The following is a 22,777-nucleotide window of genomic DNA, read 5'->3' as shown; positions in this document are numbered from 1 at the left end:
CCTTGGGGATTTAAACGGGAGGGCTGGTGGGGTGTGACGACTGTCACCTCGCTTTGCGCAATGCGTGGAGCCACTAGATCAGGTTTCCTTATTATGGCTCTGCTTGTGCGTAAATCGGAATCTGGGATTACAAAAATAGTAATTTCGGCATTCACATGATAGTAAAAATGTGTTACGGTTGCTTAGTTTTTCAATAAGATATTTTCAACGGCAATCCACGCTATCTATATGGGGCCTGAGAATTTAAAAAAATGGTTTGTAAAAAGGTAATGGAGTTCGTACCTTGTGATACTCTGGTAGAAAAAAAAAAGCTATATTGAAAGGCTGTTTCAGTGTTATGTAGGTTCAAAACCGATTAAAAAGTGCTCTTCGCCCCCCCCCCCCCCCTGCTGAAAATTTAATTTTTTAGGCTCCAAAAATGACATAATAAATGTCGTTCTGCTCCAAATCAAGGTTCTTCTTCTGCTTCAAAATCGAGACTTCACTGCTCCAAAAACTTTTCCCAAATCCGATTCAGCTATCTCACCCCTGTTAATAGTATAGTCTCGTATGAATTTACATTTCTGGACAAAATAAATTTGACGTTGCAACACATGCGTGGTCTGAGCTTGAGCCCATATCAAGTTCATTGAGCCGGTGCACACTCTTCAGCAATGTCTAAAATAATTTCAGCTGATTACACAGCAAGGGAAATATAGCGCCTGGACGACATGTCGCAGCTGAAAGAAAAAAAAAACGCTGCAGGGGATCATTAAGCATACTCATCAGATTGGTGTGCGAAAACTTAAGCGTTTTTTCTGGCTAGGTTCATCGACAAGCCTTCTGCCGACCTTGACATCGGACTCACTGTATCTCCTTGTTGCAGAATCACTGAACACGCTGCTGCAACACTGCACGATTCCCATCACAAACCCACATGTTGTGGAAGAGGTAGCCTTAGCCCTGGCACTTGGACACCGGCCACCCCACGATTGTGCGATTAACGGCCATCGGAAAATGTTGCTATGTGGCAACATTTCCTGATGGCCGTTCATTAAGCCGCGCCGTCTAGCCTCACACGTGACTAGACTGCACAGAGTAAGCTCACAAAGCAGCAAAAGCACTCTTCACCCGCGCGCCTGGCGAGACCTCTTCCTGCCACGAAGCTCACACCGCGAGGGACACTTATCGGAAGGTCATTGAGCACTGCTGTCTCTCCAGCAGCACGCTATCCCCGGCTCACCCATTTCTAACCACTTCAGAGGAACGACTCTGGCGCCTCCTCCAAACGAAATCACTTCGCAAGCGAGCCCGCCTCCATAGCACCCACCCATCGTGATACCCCTCTGCTCGCGCTGGGGCGCTAAATCCACGCCTGCCCCTCTGTCCCCAGTCCCACTATAACCTCCCATGACTCTTGGGCGGAGGCCCTGGGCAGCTCGGAGAAAGACCCCTAGCGCCCAGTGGTCGCCCGAGCTCAGGCGGACGTGACGTCCCTGCTGGCCACCATGGTGGCCCCCCTCGCAGATGGAGTCCCTAGGATCTCAACGTTTCATGGAACGCATTTTGAGGTACAGAAAATTGGTGGCACAAAAAATAGGAGCACGAGCCGGAAGAGCGTGCCGTGAAAGGAAAGCAACACCACCGGAGGATGGTTCCGGGAAGAGGCGACGAACTGGGCTCGGAGCTGCATTCTACATTGCTTTGCTAGGGGTGACGACGGGTATATGGATTATGAATGCGCCACCAGGGCAGCTAGTCACGGTTGCGGAAGATTGAAAAAGTACGCCACGGCGGAACAGGATATAGAGCAACTCAAAGGGCCTCTCATCGTAACATCGGATCAACAAAGGGTCCAACTAGACTTTTGCCTTCTCATTCTTAGAAAGTTCTAAGCATCCCCCGTAATTTTGTATCTCCCTCTCCCACAGAAGCTGAAGGCCAACCGAGACTGCTGCTGAGATGTCTGATCCAATTAAGAGCTTTCTTTGTGCTTTAGTTTTTTTATATTCATGCGCTATAGAACGCGTCGCAACCAATAAAAATTGAGCGCGCGCCGAGTGTTTCTTCGTGCTTATTTTGTCTACTGCACGCTATGGAACAGTGCGCTCCAAATAAAAGTGCCCCCTCTCTCTTTGATTGTTGCTTTTACAGCGCAGCTTTTAAGCGCTCGCTTCTGTGGTTTCGCGTCGCCGTCGGCCTCGTTGTAACCGAGCAAAGAGGACACCGAGGCATGGAGGACCTTCTATTCCCGAAGGCGCACCCGGCGACCCAACGTGAAAACTTCGCCCATGTGATCCATTACCTGGAGACGACTGACCTCACAGCGGCTGTAGCCCGGACTGCCTTAATGCTTGATGTGCCCTGACTTCATGAATTGGCCTTATCTTTTATTATTTCTTCTTGCTTTCTCTATCTCTTTAACTCTCTGCTCTATCCTTGCACTCCCCTCTACTTCCCTTGCACCGCACTGGGTTGTAAGCAGGTGAGCTCCCTGCCGAGGTCAAAGATATCCTCAGTGCACTTCCTTTCCTTTTTCCTCAAACCACAAACCAACCACGATAAACGAGATAGAGCGAGCAGGAAAGTGGAGGATGAAAGTATGGCGAAAGTGTAAGGGGGAGGGTGGTATGCTCAGGCCGCGCGAGGCATGCTCGGCGGCGGCGACGCGCTGCGAGGTAACGCTGGAGTAGCGCGCGGCGTCGTGCGTTCGCCGATGACGCGATCACTTCCTGAGGCGCAGCAGCCATGCGCTGTCACCGAGAAGACTGCAGATCGCGCTGGGCTCAAATTTCGCATTAGGGAGTATCATGATCGTTAGCCAATTATTATTATTATTATTTTTTTACCTGTACCCAGGCTCCGCCTGTGCTTTATTTCTGTCATTTTCACTACTTCAATTTGTGTGTGTCTTGTCCTTGTTTGTTTCTTGCTATATGTTTCTTGTATTTTGTTTTCATGTAACTACCCGTGCGCCAGCACTCAGGCCTCCGGCTGTTCCTGGGCACGTAAATAAACATGATTGATTGATTGATTGATTGATTGATTATGCGCGCGATTTGTTACGGCTGACTTGTGAGGCCTTTCCCAATCCTTATTCTTTCCCCCACCCTCCTCTGTATTGAAGCCATTCATTCATTCATGGCGCACAGACTGCTACGTGTCTCAGAGCGCACGCCGAGGGTTAGCTGCTGTGGGCGTTTTTTGTGTGCACCTTCTGCGGACGCCGGTAAGCGCACGCTCGGCCGGCGTCCGCAGAAATTTCGCCAACCTAGTCGTCAAGTCACATCCTCACATTAAAAAAAAGGAAGGAAGAAAGGATGTGATGACTGACGGTGACCGTGACGTGGCCTTGGCCTAGCGCGAGTACGCCTATATATCTTCGTTTACCTTTTGGCACAACCTTTATAAACGGGTTGTAAATGCAGACTTCCTTGACCGTCGCAGCCTTGCCAGACCGGCATCGGCTTCGCGATCCTTCGGAACAAAGAGCTTGCGCACAACAAAGCGGTGCGGGTTTCCATAGTCTTCGCGCCGACGCTTAAATTGTGCGGTGCATGTTGTGGACTGCGTAATGGAGCGAAGCAGCGTTCTCGTGGTTTGGTGGTTACTGGTGTCCGCGGGCAGGAGTGGCCCGCAAGATTTGAGCCCAAGCGAAGAGGCGGCTGAATTGTATTTGCTGCGTGAGCTGGAGTCTGTCCAGAACGCGATGTGCGGTGAGAGCGCGTCTGCGCTTTGGAATGCCAGCGTGGAGTCAAGCGCACGCAACACACGTCGTCTGGTAAGCTCATCGATAAGCAGGGACGTAGCCAGGGGAGGAAAGAGGGTTGGAATCCCTGAAATTTTTATCAGGCAGCGTGTATACGCGAGAGCCAAAGTTCATTTTGCCATAATATTTTTTCGATCGGATTATTGAACTAGAAATTTCTTCTAGCTAAAAATAGGCAGAATTTCCAGGTGGAAATTCCGTTTCTAGCTTATTTCTAGCTGGATTGAGATTTCGTTCCGGCTGGAAGCTATCACTTCCAGTTAGCATTTGTCAGTGCAGCTGGAAGGAAAAAAAAACCTGCAAGCTTGAAATAGTCGTCTCTAGCTAGACTAAGAATTTTTCTAGTTAGAAGCTGTCGATTTCAGAGCCGGAAATTATGAGTTTTGCTATAAATGCCCTTTCCATTTTCACGGAACTTCCCAAAATTCATCGCGCCTGCCCCCCCCCCCCCCCCCTTTTCCAAAAAAATCGTCTGCAAGCAGCGTGCCAGTCACTTCAATTCTTCGGCAGTGTTTTCCTCAAAGGTTTTTGAAAGCCTGTCTCGGATAGGCCTTAGAAGGCGAGTAAAAGGGGTGAGTAAGAGTGTGCCATTCATGGTTGTTCTCTACAGTTGCAATCATTTCCCCAATAGTAAAAAAGACTTATGGCTAATTGTTGCACTATTATGGCAAGTTGTGTGCGCAAGGGGCAGGGGTAAAATGTGTCATCGTTCAAAAAGAGCCCAAGAATGCCCATGAGCATGACCACTGCCACTGAGTAAATACATATGCACGAGCTGCAGCTTGCTGTATTGGATATGAGAGGCACGTAGCGTGGCGTGAACATGATTCAGAACTTAGCAACTGCAGGCTGCAGTACGTACAGTCCCTCATCTGCATGCGAAACAGCTGAGCAGTTTTTTTTTTTTTGCGAAGAAAAACGTGACTCACGCGTTAATAATGAACACGGAGCAATAACAAGATAGGAGGGGAAACGAGGCTTCCTAGCGCGGCCAGATAATGTGACAGGCACTCGTCATATGTTAGTTTATAGGAACTCGAAGTTCTGATTTAGAGTTCCTCTATATAGCTCCTTGCGGGAGCTATATAGAGGAACTCTATTATGACTTATAAGCTAGCGGAGTCTGCCACGGGTGAAGGTTCTGCGCGGCCTCCACGATTGGCGTTTCACTGCGCAGCCACGGAATGAATTGCGGCCGCTATCATTTCGTCCGTCAGGTACCGCCACCCCCTTCGACGTCGCAGCTACGAAGCTTTGTGGTCCGCCTGGGTGTTCATTGTGACATTCACTCGCTCGCGCTTGCCGCAATGGACCGTTTCCCCTCCTACATATTCTTGCTCCGTGATTATGACAGATAGTGCGTGAGGGCTAGGTCGCTCGTATTGCTTGTATGATATCACAAAGTGTTTAGTGACGAAATCAGCAGGGCAGAATTGAGAGTGGCATCTTGGAGGAGGGGGAGGGGAAATACCAGGGGGGGGGGGGGGGGGGGGCACTGTGTTATGATTCCGCCGAGAAAGAATAGAGAGGGTGCATGCATTGCATACTTACCAGTGCAAGATAGGATGGTACTCCGACCCCTCTCTCGACTGGATATGCCATTAGAAAAAGGTAAGCACAAAGTATAGATGTATTGCAACTCACGCTTCTGCTTATCTGCTACTCAGACTGTAATGGAATCTCCTTTATCACAGAAGAGACATCACGTTATTATTCTGCCCTCCAAAAAGGAGATGCTACAATTTGTACTTTATTTCGTTCCAAGGCTGAAACCTTGCAACGCTACTCGGCGCTCTCTTTGGAGATTCTGGAAAACGTGAGCCGATGTGCCTGGCCCACGTTCACGAATTCCACTCTTCGTCGTGCGTTTAGCAAGCTGTCTAGACCCGGCAAGTATGCGTTGGACGATGAAAGCCTCGCAAGGGTGAGTAGTTCTTCATTGTCTGCTGCCGCAGCATTCTGGGCTTGTTGGAAGTCTCAGGGGAGACGTAATGGGGTGTGCACAAGGTGCGGCAGCGCTCACTAAATCTCGTTGCTGAATATATGTACTTGGACATTGGCCTAGAAATCGAATTTTCTCTATTATGGGACCTATAGCTCCTCTTTTTGCATCACCTCTCGACTGATTGATTTTCTCGTTCGTCCATTTATTTATTTATTTATTTATTTATTTATTTATTTATTTATTTATTTATTTATTTATTTATTTATTGTGCCTCTAAATGTCATGAATAAACTGCAAGCAGTCCGAGGACTTCCCCCATCAGAAGTCGTCAGAAATACCATGAAAAACAAATTAAGGATCGCGTCCAATCCGTGGTGCATCCAGGACTTTTAACCAATAAGGCCCAGTAATATTCATCAGTCTGCCATCGTACAGTTTCTCCTGTCCGGCTAATAAAAATAAAAATACACGGGAACGGCTCGGAGCGAAAAGAGCGCTCATCAGTGCAGTTCCTGAGCCTGCCACAACAGCCGCAGCTTTGTTTCCTGAGTTGGTTGCCGATGCATATTTCTGTTCGCACTCGCAAGCCCGACGGAATTCTGCGAAGCGCCTGACTATATAACCTGAGAGCGCATCCGCGAGTGGAGATAAAAGCGTAATTATTTTATACCACCGATCGACTATAAAAATAAATATTAAAGACCCGAAAAGTTAATGATATGCTGTTTTAATAAGCCAAAAATAGTTTTTTTTTAATTTAAAGTTTCCAGCTTTACTTTTACGCCCTGGGTAGTCGAGGTAAATATCTTCTATTTTTAGCAGTGTGGTGTATGCTATATTGCCTAAAAAATTTTGCATAAAAGGCAATTTTTTGTTTTTTTCCGCATTCAATTTTTGTCGAGAAGGAAAGCACGATGAACAGGGAAAAGCACGGTTTATCCAATGGACTAATTTGTGCTTGCTGCCGACGCAAAAACTCCGATGTCTTCATGAGCGTAACGTGAAGTGCCGCAATGCCTTTTTGCTTGTTTCTTGTTTCGCTTGATTGATCAGACGTAAACTTACAATACAGGTTGTCGATGTTATGCTAAGGTAATTTCTTGCAGATACGTAGCATGGCGCAACTACTCCTATTACTCACTGTTCTCAACAACGAAAAAATAAAAATAGAAAAGCAAAACGGCAAGCTGCACGTAATTATCTGCTTTCAAAGTACCTTCATTTAGAGGCCGAGCTTTCAAGTGGCCTGCCAAGCGTCAGAGTTTGCCAGTACAAGGGTGTCTTTAAGGATCCTGCCACGGACTGTCATCTTACGCACTCAGGTAGCTATCAAACTCTAGTGAACTCATTTAAATACGAAGTCTTTGGCCGAGTCCCACGAATAGCTGACGTCACTGCTTTTTGTTCGCAAGATATTAGACGCATCTACCGCATGTCGAAAAACTATGTGGAACGCCTGCATTACTTCAAGGAATGGACAAAAAGGACGCGCCGCTTCGTCCTACCCTTCCTCGAAATAGTAAACGTCTTCACTGTGGAAAGCCAGACCAACGGTAATATGACATCATGCTCGATCGACTAAAGCATGATTGTAATAGCTGCCTACCTTTTCAGGTTTCAGCAAGCCGGCTGGTTACATGATGAGCTCTTACGAATGGTCGAGCTTCAGGGAAGACACCGAACGTTTGTGGAATGCCCTGCTACCGCTTTACGAGCACGTTCACGCCTTTGCGCGCGCTCAACTTGTCGATAGGTACGGCGAAAATCACGTGTCCCGGACAGGGCCAATACAAGTTCATCTCTTAGGTACGCTTCATTTCTTTTACGTGCAGAGCACTTTAGGGGCTGGCCTTGTCGTAGCTTGATCGCTGGACCCAAGTAGAGGCACAGGTTCAGTGGACTTCCTCAAGTTCGGAAAGCTCGCAAGTTTGACGTACCGAAGGCATACTTCACGAGGGAAAAGAAGCAGTTAGTTAGAACAGTGCAGTAGCTAGCATTCGATTTCGAGATGGGCGGTCTGCAGCCTTTTCAGCGCCAAAGTCTGACCGATTTCCTGCCTGAGCTATACCAGAGTCCTTCAATACTGAAAAGCATTGAAGGACTCCGGCTATACTGAGTTAAGTTGTGTCAGCGCTAGGTCACCGCGTTTTATTCTATTTTCCGTGATCGATAGAGCGTTTTGAGGCTGGATCTGGTTTTAAGGCTTCCAGTTCTGAACCCCTCAAAATTAAACTTGTCGCCTTCCTCTAGGCACGCAGGGTCACCTGACAGCTGCAGATATGACAGGGGAGATGACCACATCGCCTCTGGGTGAACACACCCTCATAAATCCCGAGGTATGCATGGCTAGCTATTAATCTGCGTAGTGCTAACGTGTTATTGGCGTTGAAACTGATATCTTTGGGATAGGGCTTTTGCTACCATTGTTTTTTTTTACACAGATGACAAGCGTCAACGAAATACAGGCGATGTCTTGACCCCTCGTTTTATTTCAGTTGGCCAACTCTACTGCGCTCAGTACGTTTAAATTGGCAGAGTCCTTCTATGTTTCCCTCGGCTTCCCCAAGCTGCCTTCAAGTTTTTGGGAGAAATCTATATTAGAGCGCCCATCATCCAGCAACACCAATTTTTCATGCGAACCGTCTGCGTGGGACTTCTGCGATGGACGGGACTTCAGGTTAGAATAGGTAGTGCGGCTGGGCGCGCGGGAAGGGCGAGGGGGCGCACCACACCGTGGCGAATGCGCGGGCATGTCGAGGGCCGGCCCGCAAAACTAAACCGCGACGAATGCGCAAGTGTCCAGTTGGGTTTCGGTCAACACGGTACGGACGGATGACACGGAACATAAGGAGTGCTAAAACTTTCTAATAGAGAGTTTTAGCGTACGCTGACCGCGACCCCACTGGGCACTTGCGCATTCGTTGCGGTAGGGTGGATTAGTTCGGCGGGCCGAACCTCGCCATGCCCGCGTGCGCGGCGCAGTCGGGTACCGGTCAACACGGTACGAGCGGAACAGACGAAGTGCTAAAACTCTTTAATACCTGATTTGTGCGCAGTAAAGGTGCGCCGCGAAATGCTTGTCTTCTATGCCCCACCGAAAAAATTGCTCATACAAAATAGGCAAACGCGCAGCTGTAAAAACACTAGCTTTGAGAGCGTACCCATAAACTCTTATCAGTTTGTATGCTGTCAAGCTATTATAATCTCTCAATTCTAAGCACCCCCTTTTCTCCGAACCCGTGATGCTTACATTTTTCGGGAAGGACGTTTACATTCGAAGAGCATCAACTTTTATAGTGCATCTGTCAGTGGATCGAATTGGTCGAAATTTTTTGTGTCGTCCGTCAGCGTCTCGTGGACAACACCATGCACTCATCAGCTTCCTCAAAGGTGGGTGGACATGGTGTTGTGTACTAGTGTTCCCCTCTCCATCACGAGACACAGCCCCCGGACGAGGGCGACGGCCTCGGCTGCGGCAAAGTGGCGAGTGCTGCAGTTCAAATTGTAATTGATTGATTGATTGTTTATATAGGGTTTAACGCGCCGACGCAACGCTGGCGATGAGGCGCGCCGTAGTGGAGGGCTCCGTATTAATTTTGACCACCTGGGGATCTTTAACGTGCGCCGAAGTCTCGTACACACGGGCGTATTTGCTTTTCGCCTCCATCAGAAAAGCGGCCGCCGCGGCCGGGAATCGAACCCGCGTCCTCATGCTCAGCAGCACAACGCCTTAGTTACTGAGCCACCGCGGCGGGTCAGTTCAAATTGTAATGCAGCGGCGGGGCAAATGAACGGACCATGCGATGACTTAATGAACAGCCATGAGAGCAGGAACAAGAAGCTATAGGCGACACACTATCATTCGTCTTCTTCAGTTCCGGTTGAATATGGCGCAGTGAACTGGCGCAGTGTGCCAGTTCACACCTCCACTTCGCGTAGTGACCCAGGCCGAGCCACAGCTATAAAAGGGCGCAATGACCGATGGGATGAAAACAATGAATGAAGGAGTCTTTACCGCAGGCGATAGAGATATGATGAGCTGGGTGAATGAACACTAGTATATAGTCCCAGAACAGCCACACCCGCCATGACCGCAAAGACATGTTGAAGCGATGGAAGTTACCTGCAGTACATGAAGTCAGGGCCAGGATGTCACGGTAAAGTGCTCTAGTCTGTCGCGGTTGGTCTCGTCTTGGCTTGGTACTCGGGTCACGGCCGGGTGACAGCGACTTTTCCACATCTTCACTTGCCAGTCATGTCAGCAGGGCTGAGCGTCGAGGGGAGGGTGCTTAGAATAGGAAGTAGATGGTGACAGGACTTCTTGGACGAAAAAAACAACAACATTGAGTTAAAAAAAATAGTTTGCAGAGTTTATGCAACATTTGTGAGATTAGAAATATATGACGCATGTTTACTGCTATGTAGAATTAAGCTTGCTCGGGCGCCGCTACAACTTTCTCACGCCGTGCAAGAATACACGACTCCAAGACACGCGGGTTGCTCATTTGTGAATTTGTTTGCAGCGCGGTTAATAGAAATCCAAACGCGCACTTCAACATTCCGCACGCGCGCCCCACTGACAGCTGCGTTCTGGTTCGTGTGCATTTCGCGTCCATCGCGAAGGATCAGGATGTGCGGAGGGGCCACGGCTGGCGATCTTCAGACGGCGCTTCACGAGATGGGACACGTTTACTACTTCATGCAATACTCGCACCTGCCACACGTCTTTCGAACGGGGGCAAACCCAGGTGAGCGAAGACAGAGCCTTACGCCTGGTTTTGTTAGGATAATTATTGCCGTAGCAACTGGACAAGCTCCGTGCATCACCCGGCGCTGACTCACAGGTTATAGAGTTGCATTGTACTGGGCATTAGGCCCCGGGTTCTATAGTCGAACACGGATATATCGAACTCCAAGGGGATCGCGAAATAGTTCGCTATATGAAAAATTCGATATAAAAAATATGGGCTCTGAGACGTCACCTATGACGGACGATCACTTACCGATTCCGCACTCACGACGCAACGGGACGCTTTATTTCCGTGAAAAAAAAAAATCGCTGATCTTGGCCTGCTTCTTCGACCTGGAAATGAAATTAAAGACGCTGGTCTCGATCTTCTCGAGGCTGCACAACTAGAAAATTCCAGCAGTACGCTGCGCCTTCGCACACCATGCACAACACGCACGCAAAAGAAGAACAGCGCGCACGTACCACAAGAACTTTGAAGGTAACAATTCCAAGGCTCTCTGAACGGACTCCAACAAAGCGCTCGCGATGGTCATCTCCGAGAGAAACAGTGATCTCCGAAAGGTGCGGGACAACTCGCCGAACAGCAGCAACAGCAGCAAAATGCAAAAGAAGCAGGAGGCTGCCAGCGCCTTCGTTCCCTCTTCCCTTTCCCGTTCCCTCTTCCCTTTCCCGAGACGACATCGGGGGAAGACAGACCCAAAGAGAGAGAAAACAAAACTCTTTCGGCAAGCCTGGTAACGTACGCAGCCGCAAAAAAAAAAAAAAAAAAAAAAAAAAGAAAGGACGTGCGCATTCGGGGCATCCCTACCTCGCACTGTCACATTTTCCGAGCGTTCGGGCTTGTGTGCCTAGGGAGATTTAGCATACCGGGCTCCGTCCGCTAACGCTACGGCGGCCGGTAGCGGGGCACGACTGGGCAAGCGCTAATTCGTTCCGGTAGGGGGGATTATTCCCGCGAGCCAGTCTTCGCCATGTCCGCGCATTCCTGCACATCCTCCCCAACCACAATATACCCAATTCGGGAAAAATGCGGTTCGATATAGACGTACGAATTCCCATACTTTTACACAGAATTTTCAAGGGTATAATTTATGAGTTCGATATAGACAATAATTCGATATACCCGTGTTTGATATATCCGTGTTCGACGTATTCCAGATCGCTGCATTTGTTTGTTTGTTTGTTTGTTTGCTTGCTTGCTTGCTTGCTTGGTTGCTTGGCTTTATACGGCATTTTTTTAAACGTTTGCCTCTCCGCTAGCGAGCAATGCGGCTACATGTACAAAAACATACATTCAAAAAAGAAATACCAATGAATTTTGCTTCAGTGCCATTTTCTCTTGTTGCGTATTTCCCTGTGTCCTCCCGGTCTATTTATTCTTTGTCAAGATGTCGCTGCGTGGCACAATTTTGCAATGAATACTGGCATGGGTAATTCTTTGTGGTCCTCCTATTAAAAATCCGGAACGTTTGATTTCACAAATCTAATAACTGTAAAGAAAAGCTTTAAGGACGTCTTCAATGTTGCTTCAGCCTGCCGTTGTAACTATTGATATTACTAAATTAATTGTACATTCCGTTATTCTTTCCTCCTAAAAGCATTTCACGAAGCTGTTGCAGACGCCCTATCTTGGTTAGCCATGCGTTCACCAACATTTCAAAGACTTGTTGGTCTCAGACTGTCAACCAACGGTAAGTAAGAAAAGAGTCCTCGTGAACCTGTAAAATTACTTTCATGGATCATTTTTCTACTACAGACATGTACGCTCTCCCTCTATTTAGATTGTTGACTCTTTTGCTTTCACTGGCTCCTGGTGGATAAGTATTTCGAAAATTGCAGATGCCGCGATGCAGCGCTTTTTCGAACTGGCCACCGGCCACGTCGGAACACTTTTCCACGAAATCGCAACCAGCACTTGGTTATGGAAAGTGCTGGACGAGCCGAGCGTGCACGATCAAGTTGACTCGCTTTACTGGGACATGAGGCACGTACCGAGCGCATTCTGTACGACGAGTGCACGAAGTTTAGGGTTCAGGATGGTCTTCCCTAATGTCATATATTGGTGTTCTAGGCTTAAATACGAAGGAATATCTCCACCGGCAGAGCACAAGAAGGATCACACTTATCCTCCTGCAGACTACGATTTCGTGGCTCACGTGGGCCGAATGAAGTAAGTACGAGGAAAAGCCTGAAATATAAAACTTAAAATTCGATCCAACGAGTGAAAACCTATGCTAAGTCAGTCGTGCGTTTTAGGGGCGAAGCTCCGTAAGTCATGGGTCTGTCCATCCCTTGTGTCTCGTGGTACGTGACCGCCGCATGCTTTCGGAGATGTCGCAAAGTGGGCCGCGTTGCACGCGCAAGAACCGGCTGCAACCGGCAGCGCAAACTCGGCACCGGGAGCGCGAGCTTGTCTGTGTTCGCCAACGGAGGCGCGAGCGCACGTGCACTGCGAGGGGGAGATCACGCAAGAGATCACGCCACGAACGCAGGCAGTCGTTCTCGGAGATCGAACGAGACGCAAGGACCTTTGCTCGTTTCCTCTCGTCTTGTTCGGGCACAAGTTCGCCCTAAATGAAAGTTCTTTCTTTACCGTTGTGTCCCATCCTACGTGACAAATTGTGGTGGAGGTGCGGGGTAGTCCTCGATGGCGCGGGGTCTTTCACCAGGTCTGGGCCTGGGAGCATTGACTCCGAAAATAAACGTTGATTTGTACAATGTATGCACACAGTCTTACGTCTTTCTTAATGATGTAATGGGCGAACTTTCACGGGAGAGTTACGGTTACCGATGATCTCCCCCTCTGGAGCTTCGCCCCACTTATCATCATTCATTCCGTGGATATGGTGTGATTTTTTTAACGTGATTATTTTACTTGATGGGGAAGGGGGGGGGGGGGGGCAGGCAATCTAGAAGAAACTAAAAATTAGCTAATATCAGAACAAAGAAACAGTCATAACAGGGCTCGATCTGAGACCCACACGTGAGAGAGAGATGCGATAGCGATTAAGGCAATCAACAATATTTATGTCTTTGTTGAATGCTTTCGCGCGTATTTAAGAAGCGCAGATAGGTGATATGAAGTAGAGAAAAATGAACAGAGTCAAATCTCTGTGGAAATGTTGTTTCAAATTTGTTCCAAGTGTGATATTCCAAGTTTCAAAGAAGCATGACATAAAATCGGAAGTGTAGAGCCTCTCCGCTAAAAAATTAAGGAAACTCACGTACATGTTAGATTTTTCTTAAATTTTAAGCGAAGTACTCAAGCAAAGACGCTGCAATATTTTGCCTTCTCTATGTACAACTGAAGAAATGAGTGCCTCCACAAAATAGAACCGCGTATTCTCGTTTTCTACGCATGCATGCTCTCAGCGGTAACATGTAAAGAACACTTGAAAAAGAAAATATGAACGCGGGCTTGTCTTTGTTAGTAACGTCGTGAAGTATGTTGCTGCTGAACATTTTTATTATCTATGTGACGTAAATAAGCAACCTGTCTCATTTAATTTGACAGTGCGCAGGTCGGACTGCATACCGGTTTCAGCATTTCGCATACAGATTGGCTATTAGGGGCGAAGCCTCTTAGGGGCTCAGGATGTCGTCGTCTCCTGTCGTCGTCGTTTCATGTAGCACCGCCACTAAAACACCGGGACACTCGTTTTCCAACGCCTCGCGCTAGAACACTTCGTGCTTCAAGCGAAACTGTATACCTCTACCCCTACAAAGGTTTCATCTCCGTGGGCAAAAGCGCCAAGGTGCCAAGAATACACTTTTACACTGCATGCTTCGCCCCTCAACAGGTTTCACGTTAGTGGAGATGTTTGATTGTTTTGGACGGTGGCGCCCATGCCATTGAATGTGAAAGCAGGAATGTGCTGGACCCGCCGCGGTGGCTCAGTGGCTAAGGTGTTGCGCTGCTAAGCACGAGGTCGCGGGTTCGATTCCCGACCGCGGCGGCCGCCTTTCTGATGGATGGCGCACGTTAAAGATCCCCAGGTGGTCAAAATTAATCCGGAGCCCTCCACTACGGCGCGCCTCATCGCCTGCGTTGCATCGGCGCGTTGAACCCTATCATAAATCAAGGAAGGTGCTGGATTTTTTTCATGACGCAATTTCCCCCCCCCCCCCCTGTCCTAAGACACGAACTCCCAGTCAATAGCCAAATTAGATTTTTCTCTGCATAGCAAACCAGCAAATATAACTATGATCAACTGCTTCCTTGTGCCTAGCTAGATACAAACGAACTCCTTCGTGCGTAAATGCACCCATACCATAGGTAAATATGCCTTCCTCAGACTTACAATTCATTTTTAGAGAAAACGTTGGTGTCAATCCTGTTAATAGGCACGGCCTACATTCTATTATATAAACAAACTCACTAAAATATTAGGTGTCATTTGCAGCTACATACCAAAATGGTAGTGTTCGTGGAGCGCGAGAAACGTACAACCGACACGTTTGGCGTTCAGTCTGAGATTGCCTTTATTTTTCGGTTCCCCTCCCCGGGTTGCGCCCTCGTAATTCCTTCGTCGGGCGGGCCGAGCCGCCGGCTGCGTGCCGTCGGCTCAGGTTTCCCTTCCGTCTGGGCATAAACACACAGCACATCTTCCCATCTCAGCCTTCCCTTTTACAAGCGCTGGACAGGCTTGACTACGCGTCCACCCCGTGTCTTGTAGCCTTGTGGAGCGGATGAACTCTCCTGGGGTTCATTTTTTTCTGGTGGCTTTTGGTCGTCTTGAACCGGCGCTTCGCCCACCTCACGTCTCCTTGCATCTTGCGAAGCTGGCGGGTTATTCGCAGGCGTTGATTCATGCGACGAGTGTGGAACCTCAACTTCAGGGACTGGGGCTAAGTGGATTCCGTTCCTTCTCAATGACCATTCCAGAACACCATTCTGTTGGCTCCTCAACTGGCTCGATAACATCAAGCTCAACCATCTCCTGAAGTTTTGCTTTGGCTTTCGACATTAATGGTATGGCAACGTTTCGAGGAGTGGCCAACGGTAACGGTACAGCATCTTCTTTAAGCTTGATCTTGTATGCGAGCTTAATTTTACCAAGACCGGAGAACAGCTTGGGAAACTCACCCTGTGGGTTGACAGCTTCGCTTTTCTGAATGATGACTTGATCAAGACGTTTTACAATGCCTAGTTCTTCGCTAGCTTTCCTTGACAGGAGAGGCACCTGAAGACCATCCACAACGTAGATGCTTCCTTTCGTCGACGTGTCGCGGTATGACATGGCCGTTATCATGCGGGAAACAGAAAATTCTCGCTCATTGGGTCCCTTCAAAACCTTTTTGGTTTCTGGAGATAAAGATCCCTGAAATATCTCCGGTACATTTTCACAGGAATCACAGTCACATCAGCTCCAGTGCCCACTTTGAAGGTTACGGGCGACCCATTGATGTCCACACAGTAGCCATCCACTTGTCGTCGCAGCTGGATGAGACGGCTCCGAGAAATGCATCGTTGCTACCTACGATCTCGCCGACTGATGCTCTTCCTTTGCAGACACGGGGAAAATGTCCCTTTTTGCGGCATTTGTTGCACGTCGCGTTTTGTGCAGGGCACTTCCTTGTAGTGTGCTGCGAGTAGCCACAGAACATACACTGCTTTGCTTCAGATTCAGGCGGCTTCTTGTCTCGTGTTGCAGACCCCTTTCGATTTCTTGGAGGTAGAGTCGTTTTACGAGTCTGGCCGACTCTGTCCACGTTTCCTTCCTTGTGTCCGTGGAGTGTAGCAGCTTGTTCTTTTACGACTTCAGACTGTCGCGCCATGTCGGTGGCCTTTTGGAGGGTCAGCTCCGCGTCCAGCTGCATTCGTTCAGACAGCTTGCGGTCCCTGATGCCCACTACTATCCGGACCCGGATCATCTCGTCATGCAGTTCGCCGAAACTGCCCAACCTGGCCAGTCGGTGTAGCTCAATGACGAACTCTTCGACACCTTCTCCTTCTCGCTGTTCTCTTCTGAAGAATGTCACTCTTTCGTACACGACATTTCTTCGAACTACGAAGTGGTTCTCGAACGCCTGCAAAACATCGTTGTGGCTGTTATTCTTCTCCTCTGTCAACTTGAATGAGGCAAGGATGTCTTCTGCCTTGTCTCCCATAAAGTAGGCCAATGCGTACACTTGTTCCACCGCGCATTTCGAGGCGAGGCCACTCAAGATGCGAAAACGTTCAAAACGCCGCTTCCATTGCGGCCACTCACTTGGGCTTGCGAAAGTAAATTCCTCCAGAGGCTTGCATTGAAAACTGGACATAGCCATTTTTCTCTCCTGGGCTTGCGACCCCTTCATCGGTGCCTTCGTAGCAGGTTCGAACGTACGCTGCCACCATTTAGTGTTCGCGGAGCGCGAGAAACGTGCAACCGACACGTTTGGCGTTCAGTCTGAGAGTGCCTTTAGTTTTCAGTTCCCCTCCCCGGGTCGCGCCCTCGTAATTCCTTCGTCGGACGGGCCGAGCCGCCGGCTGCTCGCGGTCGGCTCAGGTTTCCCTTCCGTCTGGGCATTGACACACAGCACATAAATGTTCCACTATTTTCTCGCAATTGGTGTTCGCACTGTTTTTCTGGCTCACCCCATTAACAGTTTGAATCTGATTTCAAAATTTACGAACATAGGTATACCAATAACATTTTTGGAACCGTTGCTCTGATCCCTTGTTCATTTATATTATACTAATAAGCACCCCACATAGAGCGTTAACTTACAGTCGTCGGAGCCATTTTACAGGCTTTTTTTACTTGTGCTAACCATCCATAGTAATGTTGTTTTCATGAAGCGGATTGCGCAATCGTATCTGCCACGAACCTTTCAAGGTATAATCAGTACATTTCGAACTTACAAACACTTCTGAAAGCAATTTCTGGCGTCCGTATCGGAAAAAAAAATCTGTTCATTTCCACTCCGCTAAGAAAAATGACCAGAGAAGCTCGGTGCAATGCAAAACAAAAACAAAACAAAACAAAAATAAGTTACAAGTTACAAAACATAAAGTTACAAAACAAAACACGTTTTGTTTCGATTGGGCATAATTCCAGGCTATTTAGCTGAATGAAACTTGGAAGAATTACAGTTTTACTCTATGGGACAAACGTGAGGCTGTCCGTTGAAATCGCCCCCCCAGCAGAACGGGGATGTCAACGGTGAGGTGGAGGTGGAGGAGGAGGAGGAGGAGTCCGTATGAAGCAGTTCGCCTTGGGGAACGGTCCTTATTCCAGGACCTAACGGTGAGCGCATGAAGCCTGCCTGCGCGTAAAACCACCCCGCCTACCTCCCCCCGCCCCCCCCCCCCTTCAAAAAAAAAAAAAGAATAATGCATATATAAAAAAATTAAAAGCCGTTCCACTCAATGTGAAATCCGCCGGAAGTGCAGAGCAGTGATTTGCCATACTGGGCTGCAGCGCCGTTATCCTCTTACTGCTGCGACCTAATGCATTTCAAATTTCCCGCCTTCGCAGTGTTCGCGCTCCCGCTGCATGAAACTGCGCCAGTGGAAGTTATGTTCTTTTAGTGCTTGCTTTAATTTCGTATGCTGTACATGTTTTGCGTCATTTCGAACGCGTCATTTTTTTTCTTGCGCGGCCTATTTTTTCGCTTGCTATCGTGAAAACCAACCCAACGAGCGTTCCTAACAAAATGAACGCGGGGGCTGCCGGTTATATACGTAGATTTTGCCTGAAATCTTTGTGCTAAACAATGGGTAGATGTATGACAAGCGCCAGCGGTTCACGAAACTCGAACCGTTATGACTATTTAAACCGCGTGGCTTTTGAAGCCTCAGCGTGATCCCTGACGGCGGTACATCAGGCTCTACTTGGGTCTGTTATCTCGCTGCGCCGCCTGATTCCGGCAGTCGCTTGACCGTCTGTTAGCGAGTTACGACGACAAGGCGAGCCCATAAAGTGCTCTGCACTTAAAAGGCAAGAGTGAGATATACGCCGCCCGTGACGAGCAGTATACACGACTAGGAGAGAAGCGGCGGCGATGGAAAGAAGTACGAAGTGGGGCTGTAACCCTACTCCTTCCGTAGATGGGCATACAACTAATATGGGAAAGCCAGCTTAGAAAGACCAAGCTCACACCGATTTTCTTAAAGTCAGCTTCGCCTCTAAACACAGATGCTTTGCTGGGAAGATATTTTTCAGAGGCAGTATACGCCTCGAGCGCGGCCTGTAGGGGCGCCACTGAAATCCCCCTAGCGGTCCGTTTCGAAAGCAGCCGCGGGAGTCGCCGGCCCGCTCCCCACTGTCACCGTTGCTTTCAGGACCCGTTCACGACTGAGATTTACCGGTTGTAGGCATCGGAAATACATATTTATGTGCAGCAGTCACTCTGTTCGCAAATGTGGTGTGTTTACGAGAGTGTAACTGTGTGTGACGCGATCTTAGTCTAGCACATTCGGTCTGTACAAGCGCCAAGTGGGCGTCATACGTCGGCGTCGCGAAACCGGGATATGCATATGGAGATGATTGTGATTCCACTGCCCTGAAATTTACTAACAGTGTCTCCGTAAGCATAATATCCCCAGATGGTCATGCCATGACTATACACTACGATGTAAATAAGTTTTGTGCGCTTGTATAATCTAGTGGAGCGCTCATACCTGACAGCACGCCAGTTATGCTTTCCAATATCATACCTCAGATATTGATCACTACCCTGGACATAAATTTCACGAACATTCTACGAAATAAGTACGTTGGATAATCCAAAATTATACCCGGGATCAGCGCATGACAAAAAAAAAATAATGCTGGGGCGTCTTGTCGTGAGCTGAGCGCCCGCAAACATTCATATATGTTACATATATCCTCCGCGAGCAGGCCGGAGAAGAGCTTCTACAGTAATGCCCGTTCGCGACTACACGTTTCTTCGAAGCGTGGTCATATGACGCAGGGAGCCTGCAGAATCTAGCACAAACGGAAATCAGAAGGCCTTATCAGATATCCCACTCTTCTAACGACACCTTTTATCAGTTTTGAACTTGTATACCTCAAAAAATGCGTTCGCCGAGGGATCAGCTGCTAGTGGAAGTCTAAAAACTAGAGTGACGTGAACGTGTAGCTTGTGTGTGTGATTACTAAAACGTTCTTTCCTTGATTTCGCTCCGCAATCGTACACAACGATACGTAAGCGTCCCCCTCCCCTCCCCCCTCCCCATGTCTCGCGAAATAGCAGTGTATTTCGCACTCTAGTTGGTCTCGTAAGTCCTACTCGGCTTAAGTTTATACGAACGTCTTTAGCATTTCAGAAGCTGCACTGAGTTTTTTTTTTTCGTTTTTGTACGGGCTATTTTGTTTCTTCCGGACTTGCAGGCCATTAATTTTTCAGTGGTTTAATTCACTTTTCTTGGTTCTTGCTATAAGGCATGAGTGCACATCTTTCACGACGCAGAGCCTTGGAATATACTTAACATTTTCGCGTGGCTTATATTCTTATAAAAGGCACAAGTTGTTATCAGGTATTGGGTAATCACATCCCCGAAATATATTTTTCTTCGACGCATATATTCGTAATGAGGCCGCATTCGTTGTCCGCGCTATAAAACAAAACACACCTCTCACTGTGCCAGTATCAGGTTTAAACGAGGCGACAATAAAATTCACTTGTGCCGAACGTATTCGGAGGTGACAGTGGTGGTATGCTGCTGCCGTCGCCGACGCCAGTAACAGCGGCCGAGGAGGACGCAGAGCCGCGTTCATGGATACCTATTGTTGGTGTTTGAGCACCCTACCAAGACGCAGCGACTTTTGAAGTGACCTAAACGTACTGTTTACTTACAGACGTCACCATAACAAGTTTTTTTAGCGCTTGGAAGGGCAAAAAGAAGCGAAAGAGAATCAAAACACTGCATGAGCCCCTATGGGCCGCGCAGCGCTAATCCCGTCAACTGCGCGGAGAAGCGGCGGCAGGCGGCGCAGCGATCGCAAAGCTCGAGGCGTATAATACATCAAAATATGAAGGCCCTAAGAAATACCTTTTAAATGCAGAGCATTTGTATAACTCACGATGTCACCCGTGCGTCGGCGTCCGCAGCAGCCAGCCTCCCCCTACACTATAAAAAGAAATAACAGTTACCGGCGCCTGGTTTCGATCCCACGACCCTGAGGGCGAAACGCAAGGTACATGGTGCTCTACCCACTGCGCCACAAAGCCGACACAGAATGAAAGGCTACGAACGCGCCTTATATCCTTGACTCATTCAAACTACGTCAAGAAGCTTCTGATACAACGCATTCACTACCTGTGGGCGGAACGCGAGGTACATGGTGCTCTTCCCACTGCGCCACAAAACCGACACAGAATCAAAGGCTACGAACGCGCCTTATATCCTTGACTCATTCAAACTACGTCGTCAGCGGCGTGCGTTGGCGACTCAGCGGCGTGCTAGCGGCGTGATAGCTGCGTGGTGTACACGTGATAGCACCAACCCTCCAAACACTAAACGTTAACGCAATACACCCACCCCCTATGCGACGCATGTACTCGAGTCCCCCTCGCGGGGAGATGGGCCAATTTTTTCATTTTTAATGCGTCGCATTCTTTGCCGTACCCCCACAGCCAGGACCGTGTAACGCCCTGCATTCCCACAGAAATGAAGACATCGCGGAAGTTCCACCTGTAATCGCTATAACAGCGTAAATGGGGATAATTCGGTCGAACGAAATTTTGAAAAACTGAAAATAAAAAAGAAGGTATACAAAAATTTCGGAAAATGGCGGAACGTGTAACGCCCTGCATTCCTACGGTAATGCAGATTTCGCGAAAGTTCCACCTGTAATCGGTATAATAGCGTAAACGCTGATAATTGGTCGAACTAAACTTTGAGAAACTAAACAAAATGAGAAAAATGTAAAAAAGCACGGCAAATTGCGAACCGTAACGCCCTGCATTTCCACAACAATGCAGATTTCGCGAATTCTCTACCTGCAATCGTTAAAATAGCGTAAATGGAGATAATTGGTCGGACAGGATTTAAAAAAAAACAAGAAAAAAAAGGCTGTAAAAAACTCACAGTCAAGACAAGCGTCATAAGCATGCTTCGCATTAGTAGACAATTCTCTGAATTTCTGTAGAATTTTTTTACTCCTCCTCCTTATGAACTTTTCCATACTCTGGACACGAGCGCCCAGTTTTCGTTCCACACGGGCGCGAAAACAAGGGATTAGACATGTACAGCGTCGCTGTGCAAAAAATGCATCTGTATCAGGCTGCGCTGTGACTGAAGTGCGGCTGTGTTGACAGTTGATCAACCCGTGTACCGAACTCCGCGCGTTTCGATGCAGGTCCATGTCCAGCTCCGTCATACAAATGCAGATCATCAAGTTTCTGTGCAGGGCGGCAAACCACACTGGCCGACTGCACGAATGCGACATCTTTGGCTCTAAGGAAGCAGGGAAGCGCCTCACGTAAGCTCGCCTTAGTCTAGTAACATGTCCTGTTTGTCTCATAACGTTTCTCTCTTTTTTCAGTGAGGTACTCAAGCTGGGGTCTTCCAAGCCTTTCGCAGACGTAGTGATGATGATCACCGAAGATGGAGGAAAAATGGTCGATCCGTCGGCAATCCTGGAGTACTTCGAGCCCGTCTTTGAGTGGCTCAAACACAAGAATCATCACCGTCACGTTGGATGGACGGACAGTGCGAAAACTGTTTAATGCCTATTCCTGTAGTCGCTAAGATTGCAGCGATGTTATTTCTGAAAGTTACTGTCACCTGATCATAGATAAGCCGATCAGGAGAAAGGCGAGGACAATTTTGATACCTTAATTCACCTGCATGCACAGCAGTTTTTGTAATAAAATGTGGAAAGTATGCGATGAGAGAGAGAGAGAGAAAGCTCTTTATTAGAGGAGAAAGCCGAGAGTTTTGCCGGAATCGTACCACCGACATGCTACTCGGCGGGGGAATGGGTAGGGGAGGGTAGAAAAGGCCCTATAGATACAGGGCAGAAGAAAGAGAAGAGAAGAAGTAAAAAAAAAAAAAAGAAACGGGCATCATGTAGTTTGTGTGAACAGTTCGACGAACGTCATGTTCTGAGTAGTTTAAATCAGTTCAGTGACGCCGATCTCGTCCAGGTATTCAAACAACGCCTTTAGTGCTTTGCGTTGTGCTGAAGGAGTGTGCCAGGGGCCAAGGAGCACTTGTAGGCTGATTGGTCCTGGGCGTAGGTGTTCGATCTTCTGCTCCAAACGGCACCTTGCGAGCATGTAAGCGGGGCACTCTAACAGTACGTGTTCCACGGTTTCTGGCGATCCGCAGTTATCGCAGTAAGGATTCGAGGTGGCGCCAAGTCGAAACAGGTAAGTTTTTGTAAGCGCTGCATTGAGT

General features: G+C 48.2%; 1 protein-coding gene across 1 annotated transcript; it reads left to right on the top strand.

The window, feature by feature from the left end:
* The first annotated feature begins 3,145 nt into the window (after window positions 1-3,145).
* Window positions 3,146-22,263, top strand: LOC144178515 (angiotensin-converting enzyme-like). Its single transcript, XM_077706430.1, has 12 exons — window positions 3,146-3,760; window positions 5,514-5,672; window positions 6,907-7,015; window positions 7,106-7,246; window positions 7,308-7,499; window positions 7,944-8,029; window positions 8,189-8,370; window positions 10,317-10,441; window positions 12,042-12,134; window positions 12,283-12,613; window positions 21,735-21,857; window positions 21,921-22,263. Exons 1-12 carry the CDS (start codon window positions 3,554-3,556, stop codon window positions 22,102-22,104), a joined length of 1,932 nt encoding a protein of 643 aa, XP_077562556.1. The 5' UTR covers window positions 3,146-3,553; the 3' UTR covers window positions 22,105-22,263.
* Window positions 22,264-22,777: the final 514 nt, after the last annotated feature.

The sequence above is a fragment of the Haemaphysalis longicornis genome, unplaced genomic scaffold (genome assembly GCF_048455015.1).
Source record: "Haemaphysalis longicornis isolate Haplotype H1 unplaced genomic scaffold, Haemaphysalis longicornis Haplotype H1 scaffold_4, whole genome shotgun sequence".
Taxonomy (NCBI): domain Eukaryota; kingdom Metazoa; phylum Arthropoda; class Arachnida; order Ixodida; family Ixodidae; genus Haemaphysalis; species Haemaphysalis longicornis.
This window is presented reverse-complemented; position numbering and strand designations above follow the sequence as displayed.

Bases quoted from the DNA above. Each gene is read 5' to 3' on its own strand.
- LOC144178515 (XM_077706430.1), top strand. From the start codon at position 3,554: ATGGAGCGAAGCAGCGTTCTCGTGGTTTGGTGGTTACTGGTGTCCGCG. The intron at 7,500-7,943 runs GTACGCTTCATT...GCCTTCCTCTAG, and splicing joins AATACAAGTTCATCTCTTAG to GCACGCAGGGTCACCTGACA. The intron at 8,030-8,188 runs GTATGCATGGCT...GTTTTATTTCAG, and splicing joins ACACCCTCATAAATCCCGAG to TTGGCCAACTCTACTGCGCT.